This window comes from Lutjanus erythropterus, chromosome 2 (genome assembly GCF_056507025.1).
Source record: "Lutjanus erythropterus isolate fLutEry1 chromosome 2, fLutEry1.hap2, whole genome shotgun sequence".
Taxonomy (NCBI): domain Eukaryota; kingdom Metazoa; phylum Chordata; class Actinopteri; order Lutjaniformes; family Lutjanidae; genus Lutjanus; species Lutjanus erythropterus.
In genome coordinates, this window is record NC_139318.1 from 22,179,237 (window position 1) to 22,205,030 (window position 25,794).

Below are 25,794 nucleotides of genomic sequence, written 5' to 3' on the forward strand. Positions count from 1 at the left end.
AAGCAGCTGCCTTCACTAGATTTCTGAGTTTTGAATCGAGTTCAAACTCTTCCATTTGGAATTAAACTAAAAAAAAGTTTTGCTGGCCTAAAATCCTTTGTGTAGATAATGTACTTTCTTTCTTTAGATGAACTTGTATTTAAATAATTGTTAACAGTGAGCTGTGGAATGGATTTGTCATTATTTGGGTGCTTGAAAATTAAATGGTTGCAACTGAAATTTTAATTATTAACATTTATTCAGCTGCATGTGAATGAGTTTACTAAACAGCATTTGAAATACAACTTTTGGGTGGTTTCTAAAACTCAAAGATTCAAGTTTATCTTAAGAAGAAAATGAAATCATCTCAACAAAAGATTATTAGTCGTAAAAATAAAATCCCCCTGTAAGTTCTCTCAACTTTTTCATTGTTATAGTGAAGTATTTCCAAATTTTCTCACAATATGAAAGGGCATGTGTGAGGAATTTTATTTTAAATATGTATCTGAAGAGCTGTCAACCTTGTGAATTTAGGTCTCTACTACCGTATATTCTTGTCATTAGTTTATATTGGATTAAATGTACATTTTTTTTAGTTGTTGCTCATTTTCAACAGGTTTGTTATTAATTCTTTACAGCAGGATGTGATGAGTGTAGTTAAGTCGGTGCACACAAGGCCATGAATACACTGCATCAACCTGTAAGGCATCTGCCAAAGACAGGCATGATTTTGCTGCCAGTGACTACAACTACTATCACAGGGGACAAAGTCTAGATAAACCTTTTCCCGTTGCCAAAATGTTTTCTGCCCCTGAAGTCGTAGTAAAGCAAGGCTCTCTTCTCTCAACAATGTTACATAAGGCTGTCTGGCCCTGAGCCGGTTATCAGCTGCAGAGTCGTGCTGTGAGCTGCCCTTTGAGCACGCAGAGCACAACACTCTTATCACCACCTGATAACATGGTCATTGTGTTACTATCTGCAGTCAAAATACTGAAGCATTGTATCTCTGTGCAGTCTTTCTCCTTCTATTTGAGTTATTGGTACAGATATGTAATATGTATGATGTAACATTTTATCTGCATATAGATTGTGGAGGACATATTGGTGCCACTAGAATGCATTATGAGTCTGTTATTCATCTAAATTCAGTGCTACCATGACCTAGTAACCGGGATGGCTAGCTGTCTGCTGTGGCACAAAGTTTAACGTTCGGTGTAACATGGGTGTGATATCGTAATGTGTGCATGTTATGTGTATTATGCAGCTGTGATGACTGGTCCAGATGTTGCATTCTTAACTTGAGAGAAAATCTCCACATTTGCCAGTTCACCATCTCTCCCATGTGCACCAAGATGTTGGCAAACTTCCAGCCTACAGGAAGTAACCCCCCTCCCCTGTGTGATCCACTTTTTGTTGTTGCTAGGTGACAGGCTGCTACTTCCTGTGAAAACAGCCTTTGCACCTGTTGCAGAAACAAGAGCCAGGCTCAGAATTCCATATGTACTCTGAAGCCGAGGCCTCGAGGGGGGAGGGATGTGCAGACAAAGTCGTGGACAATGAATTACACAACAGTACAGTTACACTGGTTAGTACAGGGTTAGCATTAGCGAGCCTGTTTAAGTAAATATTTTTGGACTTTGGACAGTATGTGTCAAATGATCTGTCCTCAAAGGTCCAGTTTGTGAGATTTATGTGGATTTATTTATAGAATATTGCAGACATGGAAGATAATAATCATGATTATGTTTCATTAATATATAATCACCTGAAAAAAACAAGAAAAAACATTGTGTTTTCATTACCTTAGAATGAGTTATTTATATCTACAGAGGTGTGGTCCTAAACACTGGCACCAGATATGGTGCTTTGCATTTTTTGCAAGTTTCATGGCCAATGTAATTTCTCCTGCAACGTTGGAAGAGGAGGGCAAAAGGAATTGTGTCATAAAGGATGTCTTTGGATTTATTTTCATTAGTGTACTGTGTGCAATGAGTGCAGAATCTCTGTATCAAGCGTTGCAGGTTAGTGTTTCAGATATTTTTTGTGAAGGTCATAATATATTTCTCAGAAACTTAAAATTAAGTAAGGTTTAAGGGGCAGCCTAAAATAAGACAAATAATTGACTCTACCTCAGTCCCACCCCTTTTTGGTCTAGCAAAACACTAGCAACCTAACTAGCAAGCTAATGATTGATATAGATTAACTTGCTAGTTAGCCAGCATTTTGTTGACATTAGCTAACTTAAGATGTGAATATATTTAGCTTTTACAGATCCCCCAGCGATGTCTTTTACCATTCTCAAAAAGTGGATTTCTTTTTAACGTAGAAAAAAGCCTAGCACATGGCATCTTTAAGTACTGGAAACAGGAAAGGAGAAAGCTGACAGAGGCACCAAGCTTGATCAACTGTCATTGGAGCACAGAGCAAAAAGGGGAGGGATTTAGGAAAGTTCAAAGAGTTTGAATGCCAAATGGTTACAATTTTATCTCCTGCTTAAATGCCAGGAATTTTGCTTGTTAAATTATATTTGATTAGATTTCATAGATACCTTGAATGGACATATTTAATTTGACAGAAATTTGACAGAAATCAGAAACAGGTCTATTGCCATGCATGTTTACATATACAAGAAATTTGCCAATGTGATTTTGGTGCTTAACAATAAACATAAGTAGAGAAATGTAAAGCACAAATAGAAAATGCAAAATTGATAGTAAAACATGGAAAAATCTTTTAAAATTTATTAGACCATATACTCGATACATAAGAGTCTGATCTGACCTATCTGACTGTACAATGTCCTGCAGCTTTAGGGGGTCCTGGGGGCCTGAGTCGTGGGGAAATGAGCCTGGCAGAGGTACAGTGTCACCTGGACAAAGAAGGAGCCTCTGACCTGGTCATTGACCTCATCATGAACACCACCAGTGACCGAGTCTTCCAAGAAAGCATCCTCCTGGCCATTGCGTTGCTGGAAGGTGGAAACACCACCATCCAGGTCAGTTAACCCCAAATCTATTATCACACAAATGTGGAAACTGAAGGGAAGTCCTACTGTTGAACACTTGAACTGCTACAACATGTCTGAAGCTTTTAGACAAATAGTATGAAAAAATATACACTCACCTACTTACCTTAACATCTAGTGTAACTGATCTGCAATATTTTTAATCTCCTGGGCTGTTATTTATGTGAAGGCTCATCTTATCTCACGGTGCATCTGTAAATGATCTGCTATGATTTGGTCAGTGAAAACAACACACTGTGTCATGGATGGAAGTTTTCATTACTGGAGGATCTGCAGTATGTGGGTCAGTGTGCCACTATAGCTGCACATGTACATCACAAAGACGACTCTCCTCTACCTCATATCTAACACCAAATCATTTGGCTCAAAGGCCCAGCCAGCTGCTAATGATGTCACTGGTAGATTAGAGAAAAGTAGCTTAGTATATTATAAAATATATTTATTTTTTCTCACTTTGGGCTGTTTAATGGTTGCTATAAGCAATATAAATGAATGTTCTTTCCCTATTTTCTTTAACCTGAGCCATTCTAACCCTTCTATCTCTGTCTGAATTTCTCTGCTCGTCTTTTTCATATCCCTCTGTCTGTTGCTCTGTCTGTTGAGCTCCCTGTCTTTCCATCTGTCTGTCTGTCTGCCTGTTGTTGTGTAAGCACGGGGCTTGCATAATCAGGTTAGAGCGAGGAAGCCACTGTGGCGGAGATAATGCTTTGGCTTCCCACGGCTGCTGCAGAGCTACGTCACGTGATCCGTCTGCGTTACATAAGGCCTGTGTGAATGAACAATGAGGAATGTCTCAGCCTTCAAAACATTCCAGCCTCTCTCGCGCTCCCTCGCGCTCTCTCCTGCCGGCCCAAACTGGGTCATGCTGGGCCTCCGGAACTGGGGCAGTGGGGAGAGAGGGCGGAGGGATGGGGGGGGAACACAGAGGGGATTGAAGAGAAACCCAAGTTTGTTCTGAAAAGGGAGGTTTCTTCGGAGGGGGAAAACTGCTCTGTATGCAGCGCTAGAAACATACCACATAGTACAAATATTTGTGTTCTTTGAGTTACTGGATAATTTCCTAAAAATGTTTAACAGTTTGAGTGTAAAACTGGATTAATTCAATCTAAGATTTAGATTAGATTAGATAGTTCTAATCAGAGTGTAGCAAAACTAGGTCTGATATGAGTAAATCCAGATTTAAAATTAGAGCAGAGCTCTGTTGCATAATTAAAAACTAATATCCATTTAGTAAAGTCTAGTGATGTTTAATGTTTAACTTTAATTAAATAGAGTTTAATCAACATGGAGATGCTTGTTTAACCAAATTAAAATAAATACGTAAATAAAGAATAAAGTCAAGTGCTGTTGTGACCACATAGGCCTATAAAAGAGGGACATTTTGGCTGCACTGTATTCCTTAATAAAACATTGGATTAACTGGTAGCTAGCTAAAAAGTAAAAAAAAAAGACAAAAGTTATATTGTCAGCTAGCTAACTAAAAAGTTTGCTGAACATTATTTAATTTGCTAACTAACTAAAAAAAAAGTTGGTTAGCCTAGTTAGCATCCAGCAGAAAATTATTTTGCTTAATAAGTCTGAAGAAGGCAGCTATTTTAAAAGTTAACCCTCTTCCAGGGTAAGTTTAAAGTTAATACTAGATCACGTTTTAAATTGGAGTTTAACGTTTTGGTCGGTTTAGAGGAAAAACTAAACTAAGTTTTAAAGAGAAGTTTAAATTGATTTTAAGCTAGTTTAAGTGTGAAGTACTTTGCACTGACAGCTTGAAGTATGAATTCATAAATCAAGCACCTTTTCCACAAAGTTCATTGTGTGAGATAATTGACTACTTGTGCTCCCTGCTCTCTTCAAGAAAGCACACCCAGGATAATACCAGCTGGCTTTTGTCAGTGTCTTCATTTGTCATGCCAAGCTGAGCACCTGTTGGGTCGTGTATATCTTGTTCTCACGTAACATAGTTAACTATTTACTCATGACCTACATAGCACACAGAAATAAACCACACAGTATAACTCAAGATTGCGTGCACAGTCGCTCACACCCTCTCTTTCTGCTGTCATGCAAAGCTAATGCATAGATGATATTTCACAGTGAGCGCATTTTAATGCTTTCTAGTCTCATTGGCTCGTCGCTGCTCCTCTTTATGTCTGTGACATTTGCAGCTCTTCTGTGACAACTCAGCTCAGACAGCTGTAAATTATGTTGTGGCATGGCAACTTGTGACATTTCGCTCATATGCCATCTGGTGTATAACAACATGCATGCTGTTCTGTTTCCCTCCAAAACTTTTGGCGTTGCAGGTGCGTTTAAGCGGTAGTGGAAAAAACAAAACAACGATATGCACAAACTGTCTTTCTTTGGGAAAAATAACAAGAGGAGAGACTAATTCAAGGAAAGAAGGAAGAGGTAGAGCAAAGGAGGCAAAGGACTTGGAGGAGAGCAGAGCTGCAGCTCCATTTGGTTTGCATGTGGTGCTGCCTGACATGAGCGGGAGGGGGAGAGGGAAAGGGAGCGCGCACGAGTATAAATAGCTGTTACATAACATCCCTTTGTTGATGCCAAGTGGCGGAACGGAAGGAGAGAAGGGAAAGCGCTATGACCTTGTTTTTCAGTGTTGTCCGCCCCCACCTCGCCCCACTCCTCTCCGTCTCATTCCTCTCAGGGTTTGTCTCCATGGATACAGACGGGCTCTGTGTTTACCCAACACTACAGGGGGGCCCCTGAGATGCTCTCCTCTCCTTCATCCTCCCCTGTTACTATCACTCCATTCTCTCCTTGACCACCATGTGTTACTTCATCCGTAACGTCACTCCCTCCCATCATGCCACTCTTGTCCTTGCTTTTTCGAGTGCTATCAAAACACAGATGGTGTCTTGACACGGCAGCACAGATTTTGTCGTCGGGTGCGTAAGGAGCGGCGTCGAAACACTAGAGGCAGCAAACGTGGTTAAACATGAAAGTTTAGGTGTTCGTTTTGTGACTCAATATAAGACGCAACCTCACATACATTTCTAAAGAAACCATAAAATGAAAGTTTGCTGCGGTGTTTGTCTTTGCTGTGGTGTTCTGTCTTTGTGCGCAGGCTTTGTCTTTGTTTCAGTGACTCACTCCATCCACTAAAGTCTGCACAGTTCTTAGAAACAGGCTGGTTTAAAAAACGAATCTTTCAGTCTGCTGCTGCTGCTGCAGGTGGAAACTTCACTCCTGGACGATATCATTAATAACTCTTATGTGACCAATACATTCACCTCCCAGCCACCATCAATCAAACAAACACACTCTGCCACAGTGAAATATAATAACCTGATCTATAAGATGAAACACCCCTGCTGGCCTGTACTGGGAGCCCGACTGCATGCTCAGACTGAATCTCAGACCAGGGATATCCTCGAGATGTGCACTGTGACATTAATGAAATGATAGGCAGTGGAAAATGAGCGTGATTGCATAAGAATAAAGTTGGCAGTCGCAGAGTTTTCAGAGAGAATACTGTATGTGGGTGTGTCCACTCAGAATTGGCATGTGCCTATGCCGGAGACAGCTGACCTAGTTTTGCAAGTGTAAAAGTCAGTGGGCGGATTAGCGTATGCGCTCTCCAGCTTGTGTGTGCTTGTACTGTACAAGTGTGTTTGTGTGTGTCTCTGTGGGTTATGTAATGGTAAAGGGTGGAGGGAGGGGGTTGACGGTGAGGGTGAGCGCCCCTCACTGTGTTTGCAGTGGTGCAATCAATGTGTGTTATCCCGGCCATGGGGCCTCACCCTGCTGCACCATGCCTGCCTCAGCCCTCCTCACCCCTCCTCACCTACACCCCTGCAGGCCCACGCTGAAGCCGCCCGCTAGAGGACACAGTTATGTGAGCAGATGTTGGGTAGTAACAGATTACATGTAATCAGGATAACCTATTTAGATTACAAATAATAATAATAAAAAAAAAATCAGCCCTGATTACTTTTGAAAAATTCTGAATCTGTCAAGGATTACTTGAGTATATTTTTGATTACAAATATGACATGCTGAATATGTTCTGCTGTAAATCAATGTTCAAATGCAGAGAAATCCATAAGTTATTCAAAGTAATGGTGCATTTTTTGCTAGCTGTTGCTAGCTAGTTGCTTTTTGTAGCTTTTGGGAAAACACAGGACACGTTGAATGTGTCAGAGTGAGGATGAAAGCCGGTGAACATGACTAAGCACGTGAATACAACTTCACTATTACCTTATCTATTGTAACATTATGTATTGTGTTCGATAGCTTCTATCTAATTTACTGCAACTTTGCCATTTTCAGCCTGTATGTTGCTAGCTCGGAGGTTGTTGTTTTTGGAGATGTTGAAAATGCATAGCAACACAACAACGGTGGATATGGCATACGCTGCCTACACAACATTTTCAGTGGCATACTTATTACTGCAGTTTGCATCCAGTGAATCAGAACAGAATTTCATCAGCTATGGTGGTTGTTTATCAGTGAAGAAAACAACTCTACACCGCTTCACAACACCGTTAAACCACATATTTTATTATTGTTTTAATGTGAGAGACCTCTAGTGATAGAATTTGCATATTGTGCATTAATGGTGACTTTAATATTTGTTTGTTTGTTTGTTTGTGTTTTAATGATGATTTATGGATAATGGAGTTTTATTCCTTTTTATTCACATTGAAAATAGAAGATGAACATTTTGAGTAAGTGTTCCTCTCGCTGTTTTTGTAAGAGTAATTTAATTTGACCAGCTGTAAATACTGAATATACAAAATTAATTGTATTTGCATTTGCAAAAGTTTTGTGTGGGTTTGTGTAAAAAAGTGTTTTTCTGGTGCCTGGATAGGTCAGTTGGTAGAGCGTGCGCCTCATGTACGGAGGCTGTGAGTCCTCTGCAGCGGCCGTGGGTTCGATTCCTGCCCATGGCCCTTTGCTGTGTGTCATTCCCCGACTCTCTCTACCCATTTACTGTCACATCTTCAGCTATCCTGTCATTAAAGGCATAAAATGCCCAAAAAAATCTAAGTAAAAAAAAGTGTTTTTCTGAATTAATCAATTGTTCATGTAACAGTTAGCTTTGGATTTTCTGAATTGATGAGATAATTTTTCATATGAAAAAATCTTCTGACTAAATGAGAATTTTTACATAAATTATCTCCTTAATTCAGAAAAACTGAGCACTTTTTTCAAAGTCAAAGTTTTGTGATTGTGTCCATTTTTTAATACAAGTCACAGTATGTTCAATGTTTGATTTTGAACTAATCCAAAAGGATTCAGATGAAACTGCTCTTTTGTAATTCAATGGATTACGTTACTAATTACAAAAATTGCCATGTAGTCAGTAACTGACTACATGTCAAAGTAATCTGCGTTTAATCCCCTCCCTGCACTCTCTACTTTTTCTTCGAGTTGTTTATTGCGTGATGGCCTCGCTCGGCAGCCCCCCCACCCCCTCCTCCTCCCCACACTGCTGCTATCTCCTCGTCCCTGAGTGTGTTGGCAGAGTGTGTACGTGCAGGAGGGCTGCTGCTCAGTGGTGGAGGGCTGGGGTGGGGCATGAAAAGGCTCAGGAATCTGCCTCGGGGCACAAGCAAGCACACAGTTATGTCATTGTTTCTTTGGAAGCAACTTAGCTGCATTAACTCTGCTCTGTGTTGTGTTAATAAGTGGTACACACTGTCTTGTCTGGATACTTAATTGATTAGTCACTATTTTTAATTTTGAATGAGCAGTGTGTTTAACGTTAAATTCCAATGCAGATAAACATCCTAGTCTGTGTCCTTGGACTTGGAGAGACAAGGCTTGTTTTGTCTGTTTTGCTTAACACTTTCCTTGTGACTATCATTATTTGTTTCCTCCAGTAGCCCAGTTTTACATCTAACCTGGAAAGACAGATGGTTATGTAACAAACTTTGACAACTGGCCTAGATACTCTCTGATAACATTCTCTGCCTCCCTATCTCCTGCTCTCGTTTCCCCTCTCTCAATCATCTGCTTTTTTACTCCCTCTTATTCCCTCTTTGGTGTCTGCCTTCACCGCTAGCTCTTTCTCCCCTCCCTTCAACCCCCCCCCACCCCACCCAACATCTCAGTTTCTCTATCTGTGTAAGTAGGCCAGGCTTCTCCCTCTCGTGTCATTTTTCACCCCGTTAGTGTGGCGCGGCTGCTTCTGCTGGTCAAAGCCTTTCCATAGGCTGCAGCAGATAACAGCTCTTACATAATCAAAACAACAGCCCTGTGGGTTGGGACACGGTGTGCTTGCAGGCTCAAAAGTGTTCTAATTCTGTGTGACCCCATTCGGCAGCAATAACTGTGGCGTCTAAACCCGCGCTAAATCCAGGTTGGCTTCTCTATACATGCATAAGGTTATATAAGGGTCCAGTCAAAGCCATTCGTCATAGAATATATGCTCACAGACAGACAAAGGATTTTAAATAACACCATTTAAAGCAACTTCAGAACACATCCACTGTTCCAGCGTCACGTTCACTGGTTTCACCTTTAGTTCACTGCCGTCCGAATACCTTATCAGTTACATAATACAAACTTAGAGAGAAAAATGCAGTTACTACGTAATGTCACCAGGTAGCAAGGGCAACAAAGGTGTTATTTAGCGGGTCTTACCAATGCTGGATTTCTGGAGCCAATGCAGATATTAGGGGGTTAAATTCTTATGACAAAATATCAGCCAGTATTCTTTAGACAGATTTTAATATGCAGAATGTTGAATATGTACATAAAACAAACATGTTTGCAGGGATTCCTTAAATGTGATTATCAAACACTTGTGATAAGTATATGTAATAGATGCAGGATATTTTACACTTAAAAAACGTCAAATGTCATTGACACTTAGGCACTGAGGTGGTAAACTTTCACCTGTATATTAAATAATACTAAATAACTATACATTTTTTAAAAAAAATGCCTAAAATTCTGCATATAAAGCTAACAAATAAAAACAATCTGCATTAAAAAGTTTTCATATAGGAGCATATTGCACAACATATATGCCAGTAATTACTGATAATAATAATATTTATATTATCAGTCGGGGTCAATAATGGCTGAGACTAATGACCATTTATATTCTCGATTAATCTGTTTTTTGTTTGTTTTGTCCATAAATTGACAGAAAATATGAGAAAATACCGCAATGATTTGCACATTTTTTTTGACCTATATTCCATTTACCACAGTACAAAAGCAAGATATTTAATGTTCAAAATAAGAAACTATCATTTTTTGTAAGCACACAGTCATTTTGAATGTGATCCCTGCATGTTACCACTGTCACCTTTTAACATCACTTAGTAAGCGTTTGGGTACGGAGAACACTATTTGTTGAAGTGTTGAAAGTGAAAGTCTTTCCTGTTCTTGCTTGATTGCAGGAAGTGAAGCCTCGCGCCTGAACTCTCTTGTGTTTTGGCATTGTATTACTGAAATAAGCCGTGATGTCCCTGAAAAAGACGTCCGGATGGCAGCACATGTTGTATGCACCTTTCAGCATTAATGTGGCCTTCACAGATGTGATAGTTAGCCATGATGCCATGGGCGCTAACACACACTCATACATCACAGATGCTAGCTTTTGAAGTTACCACTGATAATGATCTGGATGGTTCTTTTCCTCTTTAGCTGGGCGAACACAATGTCTTTGACATAACAACACAAGAAACAAGGTTAAAGATGAATTTGAATGACAGTATTATTTGTTTTTTTATTTTTCTAATTTTCAATTTAGATATGATATTGTGAAAATCTTATATCGTGACAGCCCTAAATTACTTGTTTTGTCCGACCAACAGGCTGAAACCCAAAGATATTAAACTAAAATGTAGACAAAAGCAGCAAATCTTTGTTTTTGCTTAAAGAATGATGGACACAATTAATCGAGCAGACAGTCAGATCCATAAACTCTTTGTTCTACTCTTGTCTCCTTGTGTCCAGCGTTCGTTCTTTTGCCGTCTGACAGATGACAAGAAATCAGAAAAATTCTTCCGGGTCTTCTACGATCGTATGAGAGGTGCCCAACTGGAGATCAAAGCCACGGTGACAGTAAACACCAGCGACCTCGGAAACAGGAAGAGAGACGATGACAGCCAGGACAAAGATGTCCCTGTTCGCAAAAAAGGTCAGAGGTCACTCACTATTGTCTGATGTATGAACTTCTATCAGCTTGTTACCAACAAAGTTTCAAAGGCAAACTAATGTATAAACTAGATAATTAAGATTTATTTGCAAATCCAGTGTAGAAAGAGGATTTCTGTGAGTATCCACTGTAGCCTCAGTGCCCCTGTGGTGCTTGTCTCTGTTTAGGTAGAGACTCAGCTGTGGTCATGACGGAGGATGTGAGAGAGCAACTGTTGGAGGCCTCGTCTGCCACCAAGAAGGCCTTTAACTCATACCGGCGTGAAGCGGACCCTGAGGACCACTTCAACACGGCTGACGGGCAGCCCAGTGCGGGGGACAAGAACCAGGACGAGGGAGAAATGAGTTTTGTGATCGTGATCATGCAGCCCATCCTTCGTTTCCTCCAGCTACTTTGTGAGAATCACAACCGTGACCTACAGGTGGGACACACTGAGCTTCAGACTCTGATAGTTTCACAGATACTCGGTAGAGTGGATCACACTTGGCTGCAGCGCCTTTCTTACTGAGACATCTTCTCCATACATGTCTTCACTGCAGGCTTTTATGATTATTATTAAGGTAATATGGACATGGATTTTCTAGCAGCATTTACTTGGACCCTAATATTCCACTAACAATAATAATAATCCAATCAGAATAAAATGCCTCATGTATCAGAATTAGGTACATCAAAATAGAAAAGAAAACTGTGTAAGCATAGAGACATTATACGAAAATAGAAGCAGAAGTATGTAAAAATATATACATTCTACCACAATATTAAAAAAATATAATATAATAATAATATAATATATATAAACATTCATATATACAAGTAAGTAGTATATAAATATGTGCCTTATTCTTCAATATGTAAGAAAATAACAAATAATAATATGCACAAAAATGTACGTCATGCTACAAAGTATGAAATAATAATGTGTTATGTATTGTACAGTTGAAATATTACGCACAGTATTCACAACTTTATTGTAATGTCAAGTCAGATGAAACCACCTCAATCAGAAGAGACCGGCCCGATGACGCCCAGTTGCAAGGAATTTTCAATTGCTTTGGGAGGGGTGACATAATCCTTTGATAAACCATAAACGGAAAATGCAATTGCTTGATAACCATTTAAACAACCCAATTCATTTCTCTCTGGTTGGAATAAATATATTTTTATAGACCTATGAAAGGAAAACTCCCTACTTCATTTCTTCTTTCACTGAGCCTGGAAAAGGGCTGCTTTCAGTTCTTAGTCCTGTGGTCAACTCCAGCTGTAGAACTGGTAGTTACAGCATTTATAAAACCCAGGAGAAATACCTGCAAATGTTTTACTTGATAATTAAAGTAATTTTGCAATTTGTGTCATACAGTTTCTTAAAATAGTATTTTATCTTGTATCATACAGTATGTGTTGACTCAAGTAATCATTGTTTCGTGGTTCAGCTCTTGTCCTCTTGGACTCACTTCAAAAGAAAGATAAATATCTTAGCGGCAAAGCTAATTTAATTAATGGCAGTAAATGTTAACAGGACATTTCACCCAATTACTTCAATTCAGGAAAGACTTTCCTGAAAGAAATAGGTCACACATAAATAAAAAGAAATATTTGTTTACTGTGTAAATGAGCTCTATCAGAAATACATGTTTCCTTTTACCTGTCGTGCTGTTTTTTCCATCTAAATGGTTTTGGTGTGAGTTGACAAGTTTTGTTCATATCAGCTGTAGAGATATCTGCCTTCTCTCTAATATAATAGAACTATTATCTTGAGTAACCAGGTCATGATTCGTGGAAACAGACATTGCTGTTGGGTTTTTCAAATGTATTTGTTGGCACTTTGCCGATATCTCCAAAAACTATTCAACTTGCACCAAAACAATCTAGATAGATGAACAGCACTTTGGGTAGGAGGGAAAATATATATTTTGATTTGGGGGCGAATTGTCTTTTTAAGATTTAATCTAGACGGAACAAGGTAGCCTCTTTTGTATTTTGCAGAAATAGTTACAGTTTGGGTCTAAAAATTGTACCTTTGTTATATCTTACTTTTTCAGTACCAACATTGCTTTGTTAAGAATATAAAAAGTTGTGTTCCTGTTGGTGCACAAACCTGACTGCAGTGGTGCCGAACAAAAGCATTTACAGCACACCAGCCTGCAGAGGATAAGTTTTGAAGCCTCTGATAGGATGGTCTAGTTCTGTGTTCAGTGCTAACTTGCTCTTTTTCCCGCAGATTGAGCAGAATTTTAATGTTTAGCTAAACTATTCCTACACTGTTGTGTTTTTCTATTTGGTTTTGCTTGGTTTATTATTGGTTTATTATTGGTTTGTATCCAGTTTCAGTCCATACAGACGTATCACAGTCACATTTCTGCTCTTACCTGCCAAACACAACCGTTTTTATCTCCTCAGAACTTTCTTCGCTATCAGAACAACAAGAACAACTACAACCTCGTGTGTGAGACTCTGCAGTTCCTGGACTGCATCTGTGGCAGCACCACAGGGGGTCTCGGTCTCCTGGGACTGTACATCAATGAGAAGAACGTAGCCCTCATCAACCAGACTTTGGAGAGTCTCACAGAGTACTGCCAAGGCCCCTGCCATGAAAACCAGGTACTTAAAAGGAAAGGGAAAGGCTGGGTGTGTACTATGGCACCATCAGTCATTTTTATACATTTTTTATTTATTTCCTCCAGAATTGTATCGCCACTCACGAGTCCAATGGAATTGACATCATTATCGCCCTGATTCTTAATGACATTAACCCACTTGGGAAAAAGAGGATGGACCTAGTGCTGGAGCTCAAGGTGAGTTGACCAGGCTGGTGGTGGAAGGATTTCCACCTTCGTTTGAAATAATTAATGTGATGTCTTCAGTTAACTTCTTTTGTCCAACCAACAGTCCAGAACGCAAAGACTCTTCAGTTACTCCCATAAATGACAAAAAAAGCAACAAAATCTCACATCTAAGAAGCTGTAACAAGCAAATTCTTGACATTTTTCCTTTAAAAATGACTCAACCGATTGAACGATTAACAAAATGGTTGGCAATTAATTGTCTTTCAATAATTTAATCAACTAATCATTGCTGCTCTATTGCCTTGGTTCGTCATATCAGAGTTGGAGGGTGAGGGTGGAGTGATTTGGAGGGAAGAAAAGAAGGTAACTGCGGGAGAGCATCTTTTTTTCAGTTGTTCCCAATGAGGAGACAGTGTCTGCAGCAGCATAGAGAAATGGCGATCTGCAGACTGTCTTTTTTCCACTCAGCCGCTCCAAGCACGTCTTGTTGAAACTATCTGAACTTTTCAGAAAGGTGCTGGTGATGTCACCGTTGCTTTTTTCAGGCGACCAAGATACTGACTCATAACCCTGGTAATCAAAAAAAATGAAGGAAAGTTTGCCCTTCTGTTTTTTTTTTCCCGAATTCACAACTCATGTCTGTGCAGGAGGTCAGAGAGAAAAAAGTTTTTTTAAAAGTGTCTGTGTTCAGCTCTCAGTATTTTCATAGCTTCTAACTGAATCTCAGTTGTTTGACATTTTGCTGTTTGCGCTTTCAGGTTTCTGCCTTATTTTACTCTTTCATGTTCGCTTCCAGCTGATAGGAGTCCCGTTAAGTTACTTTTGATGAAACCAAACATTTCCTGATTTTGCTACTTCATAGTAAAGCTTTTAGAGAACAAAATGTTGGGGGATTATCACTGTGATGAATTTATAGGGAATGAAATGTGGTTAACCACCGTGTTAAAGCTTCGCTAGTACGTGCAGCGATGGAGGTCATACAAATTTGCAAGCTATTGTTGTCAGAGAAACAAAACCCACATGCAGTGTTTTTTTAAAAACCACAAAGACGCTGCATCCCACTGCTCTACAGCATCCTGCCAGCACCTTTCTGCCAGAAAAAAAAACCACTATGCTGACACAGGCCGTTATGTTATACCTAGTTATGCCTTGTTTGCCTTGTGTCACTTTTGTGATGTTGCCTCCCCTTGCTTGTTTAAACAATAAACAACTGATCCCAACCTTACTTTGGAACGGGTTAACTCTGGGTTTGGGAAAAAACTGAGCAGTAGTTTCCTCTCGCAGCAGGATGGAATATCACTAACAGGCTACAAGAGCTGGACATTCATTCGTCTGAACTGGACTAACTTTTCTCCTCGTCTGCCAAGACAAATAGCTGCAGAGTGCATTTTCCTAGAGCACCAGGGTTCTTGTCTGTTTTCCTTGGATGGAGAGACTGACTGAGTTCTTAGTACTTTCTCTCTTCTCTTTTTTTACTCTCAGAACAATGCATCCAAGCTGCTGCTCGCCATCATGGAGAGCCGTCATGACAGTGAGAATGCAGAGAGGATCCTGTACAATATGAGGCCTAAAGAGCTGGTGAGGAAATTGTGTTGTGCTACTGAGCAATTGCTTTGGCTGTTCAGTATCACAGAGCAATAATGTTACATATTGTCCTGTTGAAAAGTTTGAATTTGTGTGTGTGTGTGCAGGTGGAGGTAATAAAGAAGGCCTACCTGCAGGGAGAGGTGGAGTTTGAGGACACAAAGGAGGAGGAGGATAATGGGGAAGAGGAGGAACATGATGCAGCATCCCCACGAAATGTTGGACACAACATCTATATTTTAGCTCACCAGGTCTGCTGTTCATCTCTGCAACATGTTTTGTAGAATCCTAACAATATTATCCTAGTGACATATTTAGAAACTACTCCTGCATGAGTACAATTTTACTGTATGAGGTGCAGTAGCTTGGAGAAAATACTTTAGAAATGAGTCCTAACCCCACTAGTGGATTCAGGGGATGCCGACATCCAATAATCACTTAATATCGTCAGTGCCGACACACAGATGAAAACTAGACTAGAATCCTAAACAAAGTCACATATATGACCAAAATCACACCGTTTCAGTCCAGTTTCTTAGATGCTTAGATGCTTATTTTTGTTGCTGTGTGTCCTCTGTACAGTTGGCACGTCACAATAAGGAGCTGTCCATCATGTTAAGGCCCGGAGGGGCCAGCGGAGAGGGAGACGAGGCCCTGGAGTTCTACGCCAAACACACCGCTCAGATAGAGGTCACAATACACAATCCCTGTCACATAACAGAATTTCACAAATGACGTTTATCATCTAAAAAACTCAATGTTTGCAAAAAAAAACAAAAAAAAAACATTCACAACATGGCCAAAGTATTGACTCCGTGAAGGTGACGGTGTGTCTCTGTGTTCAGATTGTGCGTCAGGACCGCACCATGGAGGAGATAGTGTTCCCTGTGCCCAACATCTGTGAGTTCCTGACCTCAGAGTCAAAGCTGCGGGTCTACTACACCACAGAGAGAGACGAGCAGGGCAGCAAGATCAACGACTTCTTCCTGCGAGCGGAGGACCTTTTCAACGAGATGAACTGGCAGAAGAAGCTCAGAGGTAGGCTCAGGCTACAGCATGTGTGGTGCATGTAGTGGTCAGATACACATGACTGATATTTCTTTTTTTTTCTTTTTTCTAAGAATATTCTATTGCAGGTTAATGTTGTTGTCCACCTTGGTGCATAAAGGAAATCTTATTTTTCCATTTTTCTATCAAGAACAACATGTAGCAGCTTAAAAGAACATGCAAATATAAGTTTTTATGCAAATTTTATACACATCAGTGAGTGAGGTAGATAAAAAGCAAAACTTGTGTTAGAAAAGAAGAGATCAAACCCAGAGAGAAAATCAAGGAAAGAAAAAAGTAAAAGACAAATAATTAAACAGCTATGAATAATATTTATGTTTTTTATGTTAGAGGTTACAGGACAACCTTTGTATAATGAAAATGAGTATTCACTTAGTTTCATGATTCACTCAAACTGTTTTGCTGTAGAGAGAACATATGATCAGAGACCCAACACAAAACTCAGTACGACATCTTCAGATTTATAGTTTAGTTTCACCAACAAAAACAAAACAAAACATGAAGATAAAACTAAAAATAGAAAAACCTGTAAATCCTCATATTTGAGGTGGAAGCAAAAATATTTTTGGTTGATAAATGATTGAAGCCAAAGGTTTTCAAGGTGGACGCCTCCTCAGGAGGGCTCCAAACAGTTTCAGGGAAAATTCTATAAATTGTAGTGAAAAAATAATACATCAGTTATTACACTAGATATCAAAAGGAGGTCACATAAATAAATGTGTGTGATCTGGTTAAAAAGAGACACGGTCCATTTGGTCTTAAGGATGAACTGATTAGATTTTGCTGGTCAAAGTTCAAGGTCCCGGTGACCTCATGTCTGTCCCACACTTGTGAATGCGATAACTCAGAATCGCTTTTAGGGAATTTCATCAAATTTTCTACAAATGTTTACTTGGACTCAAAGGTCACTGTGACCTCACAAAACTTATTACTGGTGATATTTCAAAAATTCACACGCTTATTATTACAAAATTTCAAACAAATGTCTAATATGACAAAATGATGAAGTGATGATATATTATATCCAGAAGGCCAAAGGTCAACTTCACTGTGACATCACAGTGTTCAGCTTTCAATCAGTCCACTGTTGTCCTCTGTAAAAATAGTCCCTATATGAAGACAGCCTGTTTCTCACTGGAAGTTATTCACTGTAATCACAAATTATAATTATAGTGATAAAAATATACTTAAAACTTTCATTAAATTCCTTCAAAGTTTGCATTATATATATTATACACAACTGGATGTAAACTGGAACTTGTCTGGTTGGTGGAGGCATACAGTAGTGAGGCAGTAGTTTTAGTTTATGAAGGGTTATGTAGCCTGAAGTTATCTCACAACAATATTAGACTATCTTGGCACAATTGTTGAGTTTCTATTGGATCAAATAACACGATCATGATCCCACAGACATTCAGGAACTGAGCGAAACTAAGACAGTAAACAATAGTGGGGGTGCTTTTTTTCCAAGCTTTGTCTGAGCAGAGGCCCACACTCTCAAACTTCTGATTGAAGCAATTAGTCTCTTATAAAAAACTGTTGATGATTCATTCTCTGTTAATCGGTTAATGGCACTATACATAATGCTTCAGACAAGAGACACTGTTGACAGTTATCTTAATAGGAGGTAACGGAAGTCGTGGGAGAAGCATAACAAGCAGCAATATGATTTAGCGAGCTCACTGGGTTATCAAGATCGCTGTCCTCATAGATGTGACTGTTTTATATTGCCTGACGCCGATCAGCTGATGTGTGCAACTTAAGTGCCTTTTTTTCCAGAAATAACTTGAAAGATATCCTCAACATGGTTGCGGCATGACGGCTGTAGCCTCGCAGTTGCCAGCTGGGGCTTTCTTTGTTGAGTTTGCACGTTCTGCTTGTGTTTGCGTGCCCGGTTTCCTCCCACAGTCCAAAGACATGCAGCTTAGTGAATTGGAAACTCCAAATTAACTGTAGGTGTGAATGCGGTTGTGTGACTGTGTCTTTCGGTGACAGTCTGGCAACACGTCCAGAGTGTCTCGCTCCAGTGCGCTTCAATCACACCTCAATCTGTGCGAGCCTGAACAGGTTAAGCAAGCATGGAAAATATATGGATTGGTGTGTATCCCCTTCTTGACAGTAGGGCTAACAATGTCATCCTGTGTGTGCGTGTGCTCGTGTTCTGTGCGTGCATGTTTCCACTGTCTAAAAGCAAACAGGGGCTTTCCACATTCTTTGAGCCGTGAAACATTTGTACAGTAACCTTATGAATCACAACTGAGAGCTCTCTTCCTCACGCACACAAACATGCACACACACACAGACCCGCACCCACACTCACACTCACATTTGTAATCCACGTACATGAATGCATACCCACACAAAGACATATTCTGTCTCTCACTCAGAGGAGGGGATGGACAGAGAAAAGTCCCTGCATCTGTTTCTCTCTGTTTCACCAGCAACAGAGGACAGAAAATATACCTGTTCAAAGACAGATTGTGTGACTGAAGGTCAAGCTGGAGCCTTTTTCTTCATTTGAACCTTTTTAAACTTTATGTTCAATATCAACGTAGTATAGTAATAAGATGTAATAGTATAAGAGGCTGTACTTTGTATTAAATTAGACAAAAACTAGAAGTAATATGCTCTTTATTGGACTGTATTAGACTTTCTTGGAGGGTAAATAGGGACACATTGCAACATAACTACTGTAAACTAAAAAGAAATCTCATACCTGTTACTTCTAGGCTGCTGCCGAGTTCTTTGATCACATCACATTATCTGCCAACAATATCACAACATGTCTGTGCAGTCACTCATAAACAAAATGTCGTTATATGATTATATGAGCCTGGCCTTTACCTGGTACATCTGGTTCAGATATTGCTTTTAAATGAGGAAATGGCAGATATGTTACTTCACCTTGTTTACAGTGCAGTTATGTTGTAATGTGTCCCTTTAAATAAAGTATAACAACAAGCGTCCAATGAAGGTTCTGGTACTGTTGAATAAATAACACATCATTTTGAGTTTTTGTCTAATTTAGTACAAAGTACAGCTTGTTACGTCTTGTTGATTTACTGTAAAATTAAGTGCAGCCCAGATATTAATATACAAAGCTTGAAAAATAGAAATAAATAAACAACAACGAAAAAAAAACCTTGGACAGATTTGGATGTCGCAGAAGGCTGCTCGTGTCTCCTCAGCTGCTTCCATCATATGTGCCAAGTCTGTCCTCTCTAGATAATAACATATGAAGGGACCCCAGATGTCGTCAAAGAGTGACTGATTAGAGTATTTGTAGTATTTTTTGAAGGGCAGGACTTTGGATTTTCTGAACAATTTTCCTCACATTTCATAGACAAAATCTACCTGAATCATATTGTACATTGGTCAAATTTGATGTCTAATATCTTGCTGTGTCTCTCTCGTCCTCAGCCCAGCCTGTGCTGTACTGGTGCTCCAGAAACATCTCAGTGTGGAGTAACGTCTCCTTTAACCTGGCTGTGCTCATGAACCTGCTCGTCTGCTTCTTCTACCCCCTGGAGGGGGTGCACGGAGGTCAGTCACACCGGAGCAGACACTTCAGAGTGACAACAAACTTTTTCAAAATGACATCCTCTTAATAATATCTCTGTAAGATCGCACCCCACTCTACAGGCTCAATCACTTTAAACTGAGAATAACTTTAGGCTTTTTACTGTGTAGTACAGTAGATATCAGTGGATTTGTTGTTCTGCCTGTCACTCTGTCTTGCATATGAAACATTCACTGCATGTTGATGTTGTGTTGATGCAATATCAGAGGCGTATTTGTATGTTCTACACTGTTTTTGCAGTCAGACTTCTTTAGAAACTGGGGTCAGACAAAGGTTATGCACTCAGTGATGCAAAACAGGAAGGACAGGGGCTTGCTGACATGTTTTTTTTTCTGCTAAAAAACGCTCCTGTTACATTTTACCGCCTGTACTGACACATTTCATAGATGATAGACTACATAGCACAAATAAAGCCTCAGTATACAACCAAAGACGAGGGAGAGGTGAAAAATCCCAGACTCACTGCAATGGGCTGGGGATGGAAGTAACAATTATTTTCATCATCAATTGTTTTCCAGATTATTTCATGATTAATCAATTAATCATCAATCATCTATAAAATTTTATTTTGGAGAAGGTGTAGGAACCCTGTAATTATTGCAGCTCCAACTAGTATCCTGTTTTGTGTTCAAACATTTACAACCCACTCTGATATAAGAAGCTTTCTGGAGAGGCAGGTCACATGGAGCAGCCACCCACAGAAGAGATCTCAATCTTCCTGCCGGGTGTCAGCAGTGACCCACTGATCTCTTTTAACTGCAACGTTCTGATCTGCTGACTCTTAATCACCTGACCAGGATTAGGAGCAGGACCTGAGAAGCTCTCTACTTTTGTTTAAGACACACCCACGCACACACACCCACACACACACACACGCACGCACGCACGCACACACACACACACACACACACACACACACACACACACACACACACATACACACATATACACAGACACACACACACACACACAGACTAACCACAAACCATCATGTCAAAGCTTTGAGCTCATATTTGACTTTCAGTATTATGGGGACCACAATAAACACAGAAGTGTCCTGTGACATTTCCCGTAAACCAAGATTACATTGGCTCAGTTAGGACAAAGTCATACACAACACATCAGGTGACAGAAAAAAAGAAAGTCATACATGCAATCTATTCAGCTGCCAAATCCTCCTCAGTGATGTTTATTATGTCTGTTTGCTTTTATTCTGCCAGTGGGTTCAGTTTTTCATCTGAATCTCCTCTGAATCACTACGTGGATTCATATAAAGAGCGTGTTGTGATCAAAATGACAAAGTTTGCACATTTTAATTAACATATTCTCAGAATAATACATTTTCTACAACCAATGTCAGTTATTTTACATCTTCAAAAAAAAAATTTGAAACCAACCAATGAACATATTTGAGCAATACTGTAAGCTTGCATACGTCTTTTTACAGTTGTTTTACGTCTTCTCAAATTATCTCCTGGGGTTTTCTAGGGCAGAGATTCTCAATTCTTGTTTCAGGTGCAGAAGCATTTCAAAATTATTAATATTAAAATGTCATTTGTTGACCTTTGTAGACTTTTGTTTAAAAAAGTAAATAAATTAATTAATAATTTACCCCCTGGGGGACCTACTGGGAACCAAAATGACTGGGTACCATTTCACGTACATTTTTTTTTCTTTTTTGCATTTTTTTTTACATTATCTGGTGGAATTGTGAAATATGTAAGGTTACAAAAGTTTTAGGATTTTATGGGTGAAAAAAAACAACGGTGGTATGATAATACAATAACAAGTCAATCTATATTTAATATATTGTCACATTCTTACATTTTATCAATTTTGCCCGGGATTACAAAAAATATTGTGTTAACAGAGAAAGCAACAATAACATCAAGTACAACCATTCAGTAATACATACACTCACAGTTTTAACTTGATAACAAAACTAAAACTCCATTTTGTCCATCAGTATTGTAAAAAAAAAAAAACCAGCATGTTTGTGCAGCATGACTAAGGTCTGACTGTATTTCTCCTCCGGACTGGAACTCTGGTCTGTGTGCAAGACATCATCACGTGAGCCTTCAGCATACCTTTGGCCTGCTTTAACAGGCACTTTTATGGCTTTGGGGCCCTTCCTCCTCTGTCTTACACACACACACACACACACACACACACACACACACACACACACACACACACACACACACACACACACACACACACACACACACACTCACATACACACACAGCGTGCTTGCTCTCCCTGTGCTCTCCTCCCTCCTTTGCTCAGGGCTTTAGAATGAGGGTTATAAGAGCAGGAGATCTGGGTCAGTGTGTTCTGCCTGCATACATGACTGACTGCCTTTTGATGAATAGCTTTGTTAAGCACCACATGCTCACACACAGGTACTGCGTGCTCGCAGCCTCCTGAACTGCTGATTTTATGGATGTTTGTGCACAATTATCATAAGGAAGATACAGAGTTGGTGAGTGCACGTAGGCGCCCCTTCTCTCAGTCTGCCACATCACTGGAGCTGTGTGTTGCTCCCTGCTCGCTCCTCATGAATCTTTCAGCTGAGGTATTTTTAGAGATGGCTGTTATGTAAGTGGCACCTGTCATGTGATCTCCACAGGGATTGGGAGGGAGAGAAATCTAGAGGAAGGGAAGGAGGGAAGGAGACAAAGAGAGAGGAAGCAGGGGAGGAAAGGAGGGCTCCCTTACCCACACTACTCCCCTTCTGCTTTCTCATCCACTACAGCCCCCACTTTACTGCACTTTTTCCCCTTTTTCTGTCTTTCGCTTGATCTTTTTTTTTTACTTTTCTAACACCAACACAATGATCTGTTTTTCTTTTTTCTGTCTTTATTTTCTAGTTTTGAAATGAGCAAATGCAGGTTTAAAATTAAGCAGAGCTGTTGGACAATTTGGACAATTAAAAACTAATCTCAGTTTAGTAAATCCTAGTTTTGTGATTTAAACCAAAATGAAATTGAGTTTAATCAATATGGAGATGCTTACTTACCCAAATTAAAATTAATAAATAAGTAGGTATATTCAACCTAGTAAGTATACCTTAATAAAACATAACACTGTTTGCTAGCTAGTTAAAAGGTTAACAAAACATCATATTGTATGCTAGATAGCTAAAAAGTGAAACAACTACAACAAAGAAAACTCCATCATATTGTATTCTAGCTAAAAGTTAATAAAATGTTACATTGTTTGCTAACTCACTAAAAAGTTAATGTTATGATCTGTTTTCTGAGGCTGACTTGTAACTAGTGCAAACACACATGCTATTCCTGTGTTTTAAGAAAGGGGGGTCAGTTACAGAGGCAACAGGTTGGGTGTGGCCTTGTTTTTTAGACTGGTCAAACCTGGTCCAGCGTTTTAGCCTGAGTGACACGTTGCCACATGAAACCCCTGACTAGGACACTAATCCTGGATTTACCCCAGGATCAAGGCAAGCATCAGGTAGACTCTCTCTAAAGCTTAGAGCACACTCACACACATACACACACATACACAAAAAAGTATGTCATACACTTTTGGGTGTTATGTAACCGGCTCTCTTTGAGTTCAAAGTCTCCTAATGAAAGCCTGAGGCCTGCCTGAGAGGCACAACTCAGTAGAAGCCAGTAAAAAATCTGTTGATCCATACAAGGCCTCGTTTAAAACTGCAAACTGCACCGTCATCCTCCCCACATGATACTTAAATATACCACATGTGGCAAATTTACTATATAACAAGGTCAAATTCTGTAGTTTTCGCATGTATTGTTTATAGTATTACAACATTTGCATTAACACAGTTGTTTTCTCCTCTCTCTCTCTCTCTCTTTGTGTATGTGTGTGTGTGTGTGTATATGTATGTACATTCATCTTGTGCAGTCATGCTGGATCCGCACCTGTCTGCCCTGCTGTGGATGGGAGTCTTGGCAACGCTGGTCATCGTAATCATCATGCCCCAGCCTCTGGGCATCCGTGCCCTCGTCATCATCACCATCCTCCGCCTCATCTTCTCCGTTGGCCTGGAGCCCACCCTCTTCCTCCTGGGTGCCTTCAATGTGAGTATTCAAATTTAAAGGGTCACTTCACCCAAATTTACCACTGGCGGTGTATAGTCATGCAGTTAGTTTTGGTTTTAATTGGCCCGCTTTCGTGATATCTATCTCTGAAATTTGTGTTGTGGCCGCAACACAATTGAAGGAAAAGGAAGTAACCCTTCCTAGGTCCCACCCCTTTTTGCTCTGTGCTCCAATAACAGTTGAGCAGGCTTGGTAACCAGTGGAACCTCTGTCGGCTTTATCCTTTCTTGTTTGCTGTACTTAAATATCGGTGTTCCTAATGTAAGCTTGTCTGTGTTGACAAAAAAATCTGCAGTGCCCCCCTTTGAAATTTCTATTCTGGGCCAAAGTAACTGTTATTGTTTGTCCGTTTTATGTTAATTAGAGTTCAAATTAATGAGTAAGTGCCTGTTTATGAGTCGTAAGAAATCATTAATAATCTTTCTGAGTCTCACTGAGTAGTGTTTATAACAGTTAAACTAAACAATATGTTAAAAGAGTCTGAGTTGGAGCTCAGTGACTGCCTGCCTTACTGCCTGCCAGAGTGTATTTTCGTAGCAGTGGGTTTTTGTTTTCAGGATACCAGGATTAAGTTTATATTGACAGACAATTAGCAGTTAAAAACAGCTGATCAACTTAGAGTGGAGGATTTGTCGTTGCTCATTATTGTAAATTTACAATGTTGTGCACGTCCTGCACTCCAGTGGAGCCCCTGCAGCCTGTGTGAGCTTCCCCAAATCTGCTGTACTCACTTTGCACGCGCACTGATTTTTTAAAGTGGCCCTTATTTTAAGAAGTAGAAGTAGTAGTGAAATGTGTTTTGCTGCTGACCCTGTCCATAGGAGTTTATTGCTTAGTGTCTGTGCTGGTGCTCCAGCATATCACCTACCATCTACTGTAGTTAATACACTGACTATCAGTAAGTACCTCATATAGCCCCACATCAAAAAATCCAAACATTGCTTTAAGGTCTATCTGCATGGCTAGATTCCACAGAAGAAAAGTAAAAAAAAAAATCTATAATTTTTGGTGAACTGGCCCTTTAAATGTTTCTTGTCTCTCCTGTGTGTGAATGTTTGTGTGTGTGAGAGGGAGTGTTTCTGTGAGAGTGTGTGTGTGTTGTTAATTTTCCCCAGAGGGAGGCTAAAAACGCATCACTTCTATTTTACCATTACCCACACACTTCTGTATGTACTTTCAAGTACTGAGAAATCTCCACCGCGCTAGTTCCAGTTCTTCTTTCAGCTCTCACTCACATTCATGCCCACTTGGCAGCCCGCTGCCTCATCTGCCTGTGGTGTTGCCCCCTGGCCCTACAGTTCTCCCTGGCTGTGTTATGAGGTGTGAAGTGCGTCACCGGACCCGAGAGAGTGTCACACCACCCCTGCACTCACCAGAGATGTTCTAGATGTTGCTCTTAAACATACACACACATTGAAGTCTTGCACACACACTTTTATCATCTATCTGTTCAATCACTACCTTCACATGTGCGCAAGAAACCGGGTTATTGAGGGAGATCAGATGAAGACGGGAAATCAGAGAACACGTTACCATGGACAGCAGTAACCTG

The 25,794-nt window shown here is 39.9% G+C and overlaps 1 protein-coding gene across 3 annotated transcripts in view; it reads left to right on the forward strand.

The window, feature by feature from the left end:
• Nucleotides 1–25,794, forward strand: part of itpr1a (inositol 1,4,5-trisphosphate receptor, type 1a) — a 110,648-nt gene that overhangs the window by 68,530 nt on the left and 16,324 nt on the right. For all 3 annotated transcript variants that reach the window (XM_084732676.1, XM_084732684.1, XM_084732693.1), the window contains 11 exons: nt 2,787–2,974; nt 10,937–11,120; nt 11,306–11,559; nt 13,539–13,739; nt 13,823–13,933; nt 15,407–15,502; nt 15,616–15,759; nt 16,091–16,198; nt 16,354–16,546; nt 19,997–20,119; nt 24,046–24,221. In XM_084732676.1, the coding sequence (XP_084588802.1) occupies nt 2,787–2,974; nt 10,937–11,120; nt 11,306–11,559; nt 13,539–13,739; nt 13,823–13,933; nt 15,407–15,502; nt 15,616–15,759; nt 16,091–16,198; nt 16,354–16,546; nt 19,997–20,119; nt 24,046–24,221 (1,778 nt within the window). The remainder of the gene's footprint in view (nt 1–2,786; nt 2,975–10,936; nt 11,121–11,305; nt 11,560–13,538; nt 13,740–13,822; nt 13,934–15,406; nt 15,503–15,615; nt 15,760–16,090; nt 16,199–16,353; nt 16,547–19,996; nt 20,120–24,045; nt 24,222–25,794) is intronic.